At 40.8% G+C, this 13965-nt stretch overlaps 1 protein-coding gene across 1 annotated transcript in view; it reads right to left on the bottom strand.

Annotated features, from left to right (window-relative positions):
* Positions 1-13965, bottom strand: part of LOC311040540 (inactive dipeptidyl peptidase 10-like) — a gene marked incomplete at both ends in the record, with an annotated part of 104540 nt that overhangs the window by 37367 nt on the left and 53208 nt on the right. Inside the window, 4 exons of the mRNA XM_084050871.1 lie at positions 121-202; positions 1412-1464; positions 6324-6398; positions 9281-9375. Coding sequence (XP_083906997.1) covers positions 121-202; positions 1412-1464; positions 6324-6398; positions 9281-9375 — 305 coding nt within the window. The remainder of the gene's footprint in view (positions 1-120; positions 203-1411; positions 1465-6323; positions 6399-9280; positions 9376-13965) is intronic.

The raw sequence follows: 13965 nt of genomic DNA, 5'->3' as shown, positions 1-13965 counted from the left end.
ACCATCACAAGCATCCATCCATGACCCACGTCACGCAGACAGACAGACAGACAGACAGACAGACAGACAGACAGACAGACAGACAGACAGACAGACAGACAGACAGACAGACAGACGTACCAGCTGTTGTCCTTGTCTTCCCCAGGCAGCGTGTTGAAGCACCGCATCCTGGACCTCTGGTGGGTTCAGCTCCAACACCTCCCTGATGCGCGCGTGTGCACACACACACACACACACACACACACACACACACACACACACACACACACACACACACACACACACACACACACACACACACACACACACACACAATATGTTGCTGAATACATAATGCCACATTGTGTGCATCAGGTGAAACAAACAGCAGCATTGTTTGACTGATGTTGTTTTGTTCTGTATGCTTTGGTTTTTTTAACCTGTATTTCCTGTGTGTATAGATTTTTTGGGGTGTTAATTCAGTCTGTTAACTGCAATTTTTGTATTTGATGGATTGCACTGGAGGAAGCTTTTACGTGTCTGTATAAGTATCAACTTTTTGATGTTGAATGCTTCTGTGGAAAATCCATTAAACAAAGTAAAACCAAAAAAAAAGAAATTCAAATTCCCATTGAAAGGACGTCATTCACTGCCGCCATTTTTTCCTTATGCATATACTGTAGTGTTTGTATTTGTTGATGACATGTATTATTGTGTACGTTGATTAATTGAATACACAGGACCACAATGGAAACCAGTCCCCAACACTTTTTTTGTACCACTGTACCACGCGCCATTTACATTTCTGACCAGTGGTAAAAAAAGTACTCAGATATTTTACTTAAGTAAAAGTAGCAATACCATAATATAAAATCACTCTGTTACAAGTAAAAAGCCTGTGTTCAAAATGTTAAGACAACATTTTTATGCCAAGACAAAGGTCTTGGCATCAAAATGTACTTAAAGTACCAAAAGTAAAAGTACTAAAATGTTTGAAAATAGCAGATCTACAAGTTCACAACGTGTCGCGCTGCGACACGTTGTGAGCTTGTAGATCGGCTATTTTCAAATAGCCTATATATGTATAAAATAGGCCTAGTGTGGTTAAAGTATAAAATATGTTTTATAATTTAATAATTAATATCGGCAAAGTAACTAGTGACTCAAGTTTTCAAATAATTATAGTGGAGTAAAAGTACAATATTTGCCTGTGAGATGTAGTGGAGTAGAAGCAAAAGTACAGACAATTGGAAATACTCCAGTAAAGTAAAAGCACCACAACATCGTAAATGTACTTAGTTACTTTACACCACTGCTGACTTAATAAAGTATTCAATAAATCAATCAATCAAAACATACACGAGTGCGTGCGAGGAAAGGACGTATATACGACACTCAGGAGTAGAATATTGAGCGAGGTGAAATGTCTTACCTCGTGTCCAGGTCGTACAGGATGTAGGATGCCGTGTACGAATAGCGGTACACCTGCAAAGACAGCACCATGTATCAAGTTGGCGCTCGACAATGTGTTCGTCCCGCACTTTGTTGGCACCTCTAAAGCAGTGGTTCTCAAAGTGGGGTCCGGGGGCCCCCCAGGGGTACTTAAGCGGGTTCCAGGTTGTCCCCAGCTAAATGATGGATAGGAATCAAATGGACGCTTATGGGTCTGTAACTCTGAGAGTGTACAAATGGTACACTCTCAGAGTTAAATTAACATTGATTTTACGATATGAATTGGGGTCCCAGAGATACAAATGCCATCGAATGGGGGTCTGTAGCCTTAATGCATGTCAAACTGGGGGGTCCTTGAAATTAAAATGGTTGAAAATTGAAAATCCCTGCTAGAGCCGTAAAAAATAATCTTCTCTTATCGGGGTCCCTGGCCAATATTTTCAAATGGGGGTCCGCGGGCTAGTAAGTGTCAATTTGGGGGTCCTTGACATGAAAAAGTTTGAGAACCACTGCTCTAAAGCACCGTTTCCCAAACAGTGGGTGGGGAGCCATTTTTGGGTCATGAGTAAATACCTCTTTGTTTATTTTTATTTTTTCAATCTGGGATATAAAATGTATGTATTTACCAGATTGAAAAAATAAAAATAAACAAAGAAGCAAAAATTGAAGTAGTAGTGAAAATAGCAGATCTACAAGCATACAACGCATCGCATTGTGACGCGTTGTATGCTTGTAAATCGACTATTTTCAATTTTCTAAATAAAAAAAAGCAAAAACTGAAGTAGTGAAAATAGCAGATCTACAAGCATACAACGCGTCGCATTGTGACGCGTTGTATGCTTGTAAATCGACTATTTTCAATTTTCTAAATAAAAAAAAGCAAAAACTGAAGTAGTGAAAATAGCAGATCTACAAGCATACAACGCATCGCATTGTGACGCGTTGTGTGCTTGTAAAATCGACTATTTTCAATTTTCTAAATAAAAAAAAAGTAAAAACTGAAGTAGTTGGGAAAATATCAGATCTACAAGTATACAATGCTTATAAATCGGCTATTTTCACTAGTTTGGGTCACAGGGAGACATTACATTCATTTTTTGGGGTGTTGAGCTAAAAGGTTTTGGAACCACTGCTCTAAACTTACTTTGGCTATTCAAAAACAGCAGATCTGGCCAAAATCGGGCCAAAAGATCTGGCCATAAAGCAGGGGTCTTCAACGTTTTCAGGCCAAGGACCCCCTAGCTGAGAGAGAGATGAAGCAGGGACCCCCTCTATATTGTATAAAATTTTGTTTCAGATTAAACTTTTTTTGTTTACTTGGTCTGCTCTTTTTCCCTCTACACCTATACCTCTTTGCCAAAAATAGCCGATTGCGAGGCGTTGTGAGCTTGTAGATCTGCTATTTGTGGCTAAAGTTCTCCTAAGGAAAATGGATGCTAGGGTTCAAGTAGTTAAGGTAAATATAAATCATATCACACAAAGATTTGGCGGACCCCATGTAGTAACTCTGAGGACCCCCTAGGGGTCCCGGACCCCCTGTTGAAGACCCCTGCTCTAAAGAACTGCTGTTATACCTCTGTAATGTTTTGCAGCTCCAGACAGATTTTTATTTTTATTTTTTTGTGGCCAAAAGCTGACTCTTTTGATCGTAAAAACGTAAAGCCTCTATACTTTGGTGACCGCGGTGTCCCCCAGGGGTCTACACTTGGTCACTTGGTTTTCCCTCTACACCAAACAAGTATAGCCGACCTACAAAGCTCACAATGGTTGTTATCCTTTATTTCCTATTGAATTCTACAAACTGCTAGTGCAGGTTGACACAGTTTAGAACAACACCGCCACTTTTTCAATCTCCCAATTCTCTTGTTCACCAAACAAACAAACAAACAAAAATAAATACATTTCAAATCCGCCAGACTGAAGAAGTCGACAGAAATATCGACTAAACGAGACCAGACAGCTCATCATGTTTTTGGTGGTTGTTTTGCTCCCCAGCTGGTGCAATATTTATTATTATATTTCCAAACCCTGGTGAGACTCCTTCAGCATGTAAACAAAGACCGAAATCAATGAGGAAAAAACCTTGACTGTAGAGGAGAAGAAAGAAGCCCCCCCCCCCCCACACACACACACACAAAGGCATCGGCATACACAGAACAACCCACAAGGACACACACACACACAAGCACAAAGTCACAGTGTTACACAGCGACAGAGAGAATATGTACACACACAACAGATGTACAGACAAATTCATGTGTGTGTGTGTGTGTGTGTGTGTGTGACGCAGGTGCTTTGGTCTCATCCATGGGGGCGAGCTCCTAGGCTCTGGAATGCTCTACCCAAGTGGTTCTCAAACTTTTTTCATGTCAAGGACCCCCAAAAGGATATGTATTTGGCCGCGGCCCCCCATCTAAAAATATTTTGTTCCAGGGACCCCCAGAAGCAAAGATTTGAGTTACAAATGTTTGCTTTGAAAATATATACCGGTATATTAAAAGATTTGCACACATTTTCACGATTAAAAAAAAATAGCAGATCTACAAGCTCATAGTGCGGCACTCGGTGCCGTGCCAGATTTTGGACAGATCTTTTGGCCAGATCTTTTGGCCCGATTTTGGCCCGATTTTGGCCAGATCTGCTGTTTTTGAATAGCCAAAGTATTAAAGTTAAAGTGGTTACAATTATTGTGATGCTATATTAACACATTGTGCTGGGGACCATTAGGGATCGGCAGTGGCTCAGGGGTAGAGTGGCCGGGTAGTGTGAACTGGAAAACCGCAAGGTTCCCAGTTCGATCCCGGGCTGGGGCGCTCCCCTAGAGTTAGTGTCGAAGTGTCCTTGAGCAAGACACTGAACCCCTAATTGCTCCCGATGAGCAGGTTGGTGCCTTGCATGGTTTCCTCCGCCATCGGTGTATGAATGTGTGTGTGAATGGGTTAATGGCACAATCAATGTAAAGCGCTTCGGATAGAAGCGCTATATAAATGCACCATTTACCATTTTATTTATATCATTAGTAGCTATTGTTGCTGGAGACGGCGGGGGAGAGCTGTCGGTCAGCAACCTTTATCCCATTCAACCCGGGAACGCTTCCGTGTCATTTTAGATTTTAGCCATATAGCCATAATTTTATACTTTTGGCTATTCAAATATAGCAGATCTACAAGCTCATAGCGCGGCACTCGGCCGCGCTACGAGCTTGTAGATCTGCTATTTTTGAAAAATCGTGAAAATGTGTGCAAATCTTTCAATATATATATTTTTTAAAGCGAACATTTTCTAACTCAAATCTTTGCTTCTGGGGGTCCCTGGAACTAAATATTTTGAGATGGGGGTCGATCAGCGGCCAAATACATATAATTTTGGGTGGTCCTTGACATGTAAAACGTTTGAGCACCACTGATGTAGCAACATACGTTTATCAGAAACCTTGGTCTTCTCTAGTTGGTCTTCTCTTCACCTATACCTCTTTGCCAAAAATAGCAGATCTACAAGCTCACAACGCCTCGCACTGCGAGGCGTTGTGAGCTTGTAGATCTGCTATTTTTGGCTAAAGTTCTCCTCAGAAAAGGGACGGGGTTAAGGTAAAAAAAAAAATCATAAAACACAAAGATTTGGCGGACCCCCTGTAGTAACTCTGAGGACCCCCGAGGGGTCCCTGTTGAAGACCCCTGATTTAGAAGACATTTTGTAGATGTGTTCTTGGGTTGAATGGGTTAAGTAGTGCAACAGCTGCAGGGACGATGATGAATGATTTTTTTTTTAAATCATACAGTCTCACTCCTTGGTGTTTATCGACCAGGGGGAACAATGAGAAGTTCACTATGTAGAGAGCACGATGGGCCTCCAAACAGGGGGGGGTCCAGGACCGCTTTAAGGATTGAGAACGTTTCTGAAGAATAGTTTTTTTTTTTGTCCTTCTGCAGAAGCTGAGAAAAATACAACTCGAAGCTGTGACTCCCCCGTGAGCTTTACTTTTGTTTTGTTTATCGTTGTTTTTTCAAAGACTTGTGTTCCCAAACCATGCCACACAAGAACATGGTCAAAAGAAACACATTCAGTACAAACTTGATGGAAAAGTTTCAACATGGTTTCCATCTCTTAAAAAATAAAAATAAAAGCTTAACAAAAACCGTTACCTTAACTTAAACCCTAGATCAGTAGATTCAGTGTTTTTCAGGCCAAGGACCCCTTAGCTGAGAGAGAGATGAAGCAGGGACCCCTACTAGTGTATACAATTGTGTTGCAGATTAAACCTTTTCATAGATTTCATAGATAGCTTCATCATCAGCGTTGTGTAAATTAATGTTTTTTGTTTTGTTTATTTCAGACATTTAACCCTCAATACTTGGTACTTGTACTTGGTTTGCTCCTTTTTCCCTCTACACCAAACCTCTTTGCATTAAATAGCAGATCTACAAACTCGCAGCGCAAGGTTTTGTGAGCTTGTAGATCTGCTATTTTTGGCTAATGTTCCCCCTCAGAATAGGGATGCTAGGGTTCAAGTGATTAACGTAAAAAAAGAATAATATATATACACACACACACACGATTAAAGCACCTAAATTAACTAACCCACCCCGAAATAGCTGATCTGCAAGCTCACAACGTGTCATGTCGCGATCCGTTGTGAGCTTGTAGATCTGATCATCTTTTTTGCTATTTTAGAAAAAGTTACACACACACACAAATATTTGGCGACCCCCCTGTAGTAACTCTGAGGGGTCCCGGACCCCCTGTTGAAGACCCCCTGCTCTATTATAGTCTACAACTAGTTCACAATGGGTCTCATTGCCACGCTACATGCTACAACAGGCTTTGTGTTTTAATTCAACGCAGACCCATGTTGTTAACGATGTGTGCAAAGTGTGTTTTAATCGTAAACCTACCTGCTTCACATCATAGGCGAAGAGTGCGTACTCCAGGTCCGGAGACAGGGAGTATTTGGCCACTTTGAACGCCACCTACAGTCAGACACAAGAAATGTTCAACTGTGGTGGAAAGTTCATATGAAATTAGCAGTAGTGGTAAAAGTATCAATAGAAATACTCTGTTACAAGTGGAAGTCCAGAATTCTAAATTTACTTGATTAAAGGTACAAAAGTATTGGCATCAAAATGTACTTAAAGTACCAAAAGTAAAAGTACTCATTATGCAGAATGTCCCATTCAAGTTTTCAAATGTATAAAAATCTTTTGAAAAAAGCAGATCTACAAACTACAAGCTCACAATGCGTCGCAACGCATTGTGAGCTTGTAGATTGGCTATTTTCAAATGGCTGAAATCTATATAGGGCTGAAGTGGTTAATGTATGTTTTGTAATAATAATCAAAATCTTGAAAGTAACTAGTAACTCAAGTTTTCAAATAATTGTAGTGGAGTAAAAGTACAATATTTGCCTCTGAGATGTAGTGGAGTAGAAGTAAAAGTATTGGAAATTGGAGATACTCAAGTAAATTACAAATACCTCAAAATTGTACTCAAGTACAGTACTTAAGTAAATGTACTTTCCACCACTGAAAGTTTATATGAAATTTGCATGGATTAAAGCAAAATAAAAGCTCACGACTGAAAAAGATCCTATGTGAGTTTTGAAACGTAGTGAAAGGAGCCCCCCCACACACACACATACACACACACACGCTGTGTTTCATAAACAATTAGCACAATATGTAGAATGATGATGTTTTGGTATAGCCATACAACCAACCAGTTGAAGAAATTGCAGATTTGAAGTCAGAAAAAAAGGATACCGTAGTCATTTTGTATTTTAAAACAAAAGTGCCAGATGCCAGAGACCTTAGCTTTTTAATGAAATATCTGAGATCATAAGGATTTTTATGTAAGATTGAACATGCATGTGAGCTTGTAGATCGGCTATTTTCAAATAGCCTACGTATATATAGGTTTGAAGTGCTCGTGTGGCCTATAGTCGCTTCCTTTGGGCTTGTTTTCATTAGACTGAAAGAACGAGCCCAATCGATGGTCTTGAAGGGCGGAGCCAAACCCAGGCGCTGGATTCCAGCGCCTGGGTTTGGAGCACTCTGATTGGTTAGGAGATAACAAGGTCCTAAGACCAGCGTTCCTGCAAGGTTCTCCCAGGCTTTTTTTCTTTTGAAACAAAAAAAAAAGGCATGGGTTTCAGAGGCGATGTTTTCATAGACCTGGTTGCTTATTTCTCTCGCAAAATCTGGCAACGCTGGTCTTGGCCCGAGGTGTCATGTTAAAAATCTTCAGAGACTCTTCAGGTTGACCACAGTGCTGCCGAACCAGCATGTGATGCAATAAGTTGAAACCCTTGCAGTAAAAAGATGTATAAAACATGTTGTGGATGGAACAGAGTTCCTCTGTGGTTTTTCTTTCATTATTTTATGCGTTATTATGTGCAACCAGTGTCAATCTTCAACCACACTGGTCCCCGACTGCATGTTTATATTTGGCCTAGATAATTAACCCATTAAGACCGGCAACGCATCCGTGTCATTTTTTTATTTCTTTGGGCTATTCAAAAATAGCAGATAAACAAGCTCATAGCACTGCAATCTGCTGTTTTTGAAAAATAGTGAAAATGTGTGCAAATCTTTGAATGTATGTTTTTAAAGCGAACATTTTTAACTCAAATCTTTCCTTCGGGCGCGCTCCCACCGCACTTTTATTTTACCTCTGGGGCGGAATCTGCCAATGCTTTGTCAATGTAAATGCGTGGATTCACGCAAGAGCGGATCTTTACGCATGTCGCGCAGACCGTGCGTTTATCCGCTCTACACGACTTGTCCATTTGAAGCATAAAACTGCTGGAGGCAGGAGCTGATTTTCCCCCTCTGTCCAATCGGGTGAGTCGAAGGCAGACCGTCCCGTCCCAAGACTCAGGAAGCACCATGGTGCTCAAGGCAGCAGGCGGTGCGGGCTACAGGGAGGGTCCTGGAAGTGAGTGACAGGCGCGTCACTCCCGTTTTTTAGAATCCGCTGACTGCAAAAAACTGTGGCCGCGCACAACCTGCGTTTAACAGCAGCCGACCATGTTTTGGTGGGAGCGCGCCCTTCAGGGGGATTCTACAAATGTCTTCTAAATCCTAACAGTTCATTTTTCTTTTTTTTATTGTGGTCCAGGGACCCCCAGAGGCAAAGATTTGAGTAAAAAAAATTATATTAAATATTCAAAGATTTTGCACACATTTTCACGATTTTTCTTTAAAAAAAATAGCAGATCTACAAGCTATGAGCTTGGGTTGTGAGCTTGTAGATCTGCTATTTTTGAATAGCCCAAAGAGATCTAAAAATGACACACAGATGCGTTCCCGGTCTCAATGGGTTAAAACACGCAAAGCAAAACGTGTCCAAAGGCTTCAGATCCTCATTAAATTCCTCTTACGTAACGGTACAAGAAAAGAAGGTTAGGGTCGGGAGAGTTAATCAGAACACAGGCTCAATAAGAAGGGTAAAAGAAGGACAAATGTATACACATATACTGTGCAAGAGTTTTTATGTTTATTCTCACTATAAGAGACATAAAAATATCAAATAAAAGGTTGGGGTTTGGGGAGGGGGGGGCATAATTATAATGTATGTGATATTACATACATTATGATGACAATTACAGTGGTACATTATATTAGAATGTTCCATATCATTCTCTTGATTTGAACAGATATCAGGGGAGAATTGTGTTGTTTTATAGGAACAAACTTTTACTAAAGAGAGTAAACCATCTCAGTAGTTCTTCCATCACTGGTTATAAGTGCAGCCTTTCCGGGTCCAGAGGACCAGACACACCAAAAAAAGAGGAGAGGTCGTGAATAGATAGTTTAAAAAAAAAAAACATCCTCTTACGAATGTGCTGTTGCTCAAATGTGCTGTTGCTCAGAATGACCTCCGACCTGTTGGACACAAAGTCGAACTTGATGACGTCGCCGTCGCGGTTCCTGTACGCCACCACGGAATCTGCAGGGGGAGGGGCAAAACATGGACGTCAAAAATATACAGAAGGGAAGGGCACTGTTTGCAGCACACAGAGAAGATGTTTTTCCCGTAAATAAACGCCATACTTGCTCATACTACAGCGTCACACAAAAGTATCCAAAATAGCTGATCTACAAGCTTTTGAGCTTGCTCATTCTATGTGGCTGTTTACAGCGTCATGCAGACCCATACAGTACGTCATACACTGACATGGCAGTCAGCTGTCCAATCGGGCGAGTTATTTAAGTTCACTTACGTCTGTGTTCCGTCCGCTTTGTGTGTCATGGGTGTTGTCATGTGGCGTTTGCTCCCACCACCACCCCAGCACCACCAGTGGGCTCTGCTATTGGTTCTGTTCCCCATGGGGGGTTGTTATTATATATCTATCTCCCTGCTCTTAAAGGTTAATGACGGTTGTCTTAATTGTGCTGAGCAGGGAGAAAAAAATGTAGCAGAGCCTGAACGCCAAGATAAAATATTACATCCACACTTGTATTCTCATTCTATAATATTGTTTCAATATATTTGTGAGTTATCTGACAGAACTGATACTTTTGCTATATTTGAATTTGAATCCTGAAAAGTAACAGAAATGGTGCTCGATATCACTGAAAGTTGTTCTTTTGCTCGCAATCATAGGGGAGCCTGTTCTTTTTTTAGTACCTACTGTATCGTAAAGGTGCTACATATAGCAGTGATTCTCAAGGTTTCAAATCCACCGCCGTGCATCAGAGTGATCTTACGAACCCAATTGGCCCGTTTTTTGGGGGGCGGGAAGCCGAGCAAGGGGAAGGTGATATCTGTCACTGTACGCCTCACTGGCAAGTGAGGCGTAACAGCCTTAGCGTTAATTTGCGAAAACAAACCCTCAAATAGTTAGAATAAGGAGATAAGAGGTTTTTTCTCCCGACAGCGACCATTGTTTTGTGTATTGCTGCTACTACACAGCCTCAGGCTGATGCTATACATACTGTAAGAACAGCTGCTCCTAATAATGAGCTCGCCTGAAAAAGGCTAAAGGTTAAGTCACTGTATACTGTATATGCACATTATAGTATTTTTTTTTACCACAGGCTGTACAAAAACAACAGAAAAAACATTCACATGCTTGTAGCTTGGAGGGGTTACATGGGGGGATGGGGACACAGTGATATGACCTTAAAGGAGTAGTTCACCCAAGAAATTACCTATTTTCTATCAATTATACACCCCATTAAGCCTTGAATTCATGGAGATTTTTTGTTTTTTGTTGCATTCCTGAGCCAATATTTTGATGACCAGCGGAGTCTCCTACTGTAGCTGTAGGTGACTCAAAGAGTCTCCATTGAGTTTCATACCAGAGACTCCACCGGTCATCAAATTATTGGCTTAGAAATGCAACAAAAACAAAAAAATGTCCCTGAATTCAAGGCTTCATGGGGTGTGTGATGGATAGAAAATAAGTAATTTTTGGGGTGAACTACTCCTTTGAAAAAGACATACATCAAAAGACTGACGGATATTCTTTTTATCATTTACCCCATAGTTTACCCCATTTTATCAAGAGGCAACATGCACACGGTATATAAACACAGTACATACTGTATAGGAAGATAATGAAATAAACAGTAGACACGTTTGTATTGTATCCCCCATATATCCAAATATGTGGGTCTGGAATGGCCCCTTACAGGTGTGTGTAACTCTGAGGATGTGCAAATGTTTGTACACTCTCAGAGGTATGGGGGTCCTTGAAACTAAAACGTTTGAGAACCATTGTGCTACATCAAATTGAACAGACAGAGCCTTAATCAATATCATTGGTAATACCTGTGAAGGAAGTAAGGAAGGGGCCCAATTTCTTGCCAATATGGCCACTGCGCATAGAGCCTGTTATGTTGGCTGCCGACTCTTGCGTCCAGTTAATTCAAACTTCCTAAGCCTCCACTTCAGCTTCTTTTTCAAAATAAAAATAAAATCACACACAAAAAAAAACTCCAATACATTTTCACATTTTTGATTGTCCATGGGACACAATCAGGTTTTCTGTTGTGTGAGAGGCTTGATTGGAACACAGAGCACAGACCATGTGCAAGAGGCTTGATTAGCAATCAAGAAAATGGAAATGGGAGGCAGAGCCATATGCATATTGTCGCTGTCTCAACAAATTAAAGGAATAGTTCACCCCAAAAAAAAGATAAAGTCACCCCATGGAGACTTGAATTCATGGATATTTTTTGTTTTTGTCACATTCCTAAGCCAATAATTTGATGACCAGTGGACCGGTAGGCAGCGGTTCTGGTAGGAGACACAAAGGAGACTCTTTGTGTCTCCTACCGGAACCGCTCACCGGTCATCAAATTATCTCCATGGGGTGACTAATCGATAGAAGAAAAGTCATTTTGGGGGTGAACTATCCCTTTAACGCCCTACTTGATCATACTACAGCGTCAGACAAAAGCATCAAAAGGTAGCAGATCTACAAGCTCGGAATGCGGCGCGAAGCAAGTAGATCTTTTTGCTACTTTTGAATTTGCATCCTGAAAAGCCACAGCTTTGCACATTATGAGGTTTCCAGTTTCCACCCCGACAGAGACGATAAGCGGCAATAGTCTGAGATAGTGTTGCATCATATTTTAACCCATTGAGGACTGAGGTTCCGATTCTGCAAAATGTCTTCTAAACCCTAACAGTTTTCTGAAAAACCTATGTTTCTATACCAGTGGTGCTCAAACTTTTTCATGTCAAGGACCCCCAAAATGATATGAATTTGGCCGCGGACCCCCATCTCAAAATATTTTGCTCCAGGGACCCCCCAGAAGCAAAGATTTGAGTTAATGTTTGCTTTAAAAAATATATATATTCAAAGATTTGCACACATTTTCACGATTTTTCAAAAATAGCAGATCTACAAGCTCATAGCGCGGCACTCGGTGCCGCGCTATGAGCTTGTATATCTGCTATTTTTGAATAGCTAAAGTGCTTTTTAGCTCAAATGAAAAAGTGACACAGATGCGTTCCAGGTCTTGATGGGTTAAATTAGTCACATGATGTTTCCTTTCTAGCTCGTCTCAATGGACCCCCTTTCACGAGTGGGTGAACGCAGCCTAACCAGTCTTAAACCCTATATGTACCTAATTAACCGAGGTCCCCCAGGGGTCTATCCTTAGCCCCCCCTCCTTTCTTCTCTCTACACCTAATCTCTTCACGTTGCAACGCGAAGAGATAGAAGTAAGAAGGTGGTGTTCCAGGGGGTCCTCAGCTAAATTAGTTGACATAGCATTTTAACCAATTCCTCCATTTTTATATTGGCTATTCAAAAATGGCAGATCTACAAGGTTCTACATCTGCTATTTTAGAAAATATTTTTTGGAAAAATATTGAAAATGTTGTAAATGTATTTTTAACATATTCTCTTCTGGAGGTCCCTGGCAGAAAACAATTTCAAATGGGGGTCTGTGGCCAAATACATCAATTTTCGTCCCCAGTTCACACTCAAACTTCACTTTCGACTGTTGCTGCTGAAGGCAAACAGAGGTTCACATGGGGTCTATTGTTTGTAGCTGGCAGGGAAGGTAGATTGATGAAGGCATAGAGCATAGAGACGTGTCCGTCCATTACTTTGTTGCCCGTTTACTTTTTGTCACAGCTTACAGTCAAACAAAGAAACCCTTCTAGTTTTCTGGAGAAAAAAAAACATCAAAAGTCAAACACAACAAAAAGGTACAATGAAGAGGGCAAAAAGTGAAAAAAAAGGAGGGGGAAAAAAACAAAAAGGGAAAAAGAAAAAAAGAAAAGAAAACAACACACCAGCCAGAAGAGTAACAGAGGAGATGACAGCATATGTGATACGCTTGGTTGGTCCAATATATTATACATAAAGAAAATACACAGAGAATGCTTAACCCATACTGTTCTCAAGCACTTGAGGGGCCACCCCGAGCACGGGCCCCGTCACAGGAGACCGACCGCCTATCCTATAACAGAGGCTGTCATATTTTCAGGAAGACGTGATCTTTCTTTGTTGATTGATTGCATACCGAATCCTCTGCATGTGATAGCAGTTTCGTCGACTAAAACTATGACGAAAAATCTTCGTTGAGTACCTTTTTTCACTGACGAAAACTAAATAAAAACTAAATAAAAACGAATCCACGATGACTAAAACTGAGACTAAATATATTGACAATTTCATCAACAAATAAAAACTAGACTATGTTAGGGAGGGACAAGTGGAGAAGAGATCCAGTAGAACTAAAAGACAAGTCATTTTTTGTTTGGTTGCACTCGGGTGTTGCGCTCTGAAAATAGCAGATCTACAAGCTCACAACGTGGCGCGCTGCGACGCGTTGTGAGCTTGTAGATCGGCTATTTTCAACATGCAACCAAGTGTAAAATCCTCCATTACGACGCCATCAAGGCACCGCCACAATACATTTTAGTCGACTAAATCAGCTGTAGATTTAGTCGACTATAACTAGACTAACAATAAAACATTTCAGATGACTAAAACATGGCTAAAACTAACTGGAATTTGATTCAAAAGACTATGACTAAAACTAAATCAAAATTTGCTGTCAAAATCAACACTGA

The sequence above is a fragment of the Gymnoscopelus microlampas genome, assembly GCF_963454915.1.
Source record: "Gymnoscopelus microlampas genome assembly, chromosome: 24".
Classification (NCBI taxonomy): Eukaryota; Metazoa; Chordata; class Actinopteri; order Myctophiformes; family Myctophidae; genus Gymnoscopelus; species Gymnoscopelus microlampas.
Note: the sequence above shows the minus strand (reverse complement) of the source record. Positions and strands in the feature narration are given on the sequence as shown.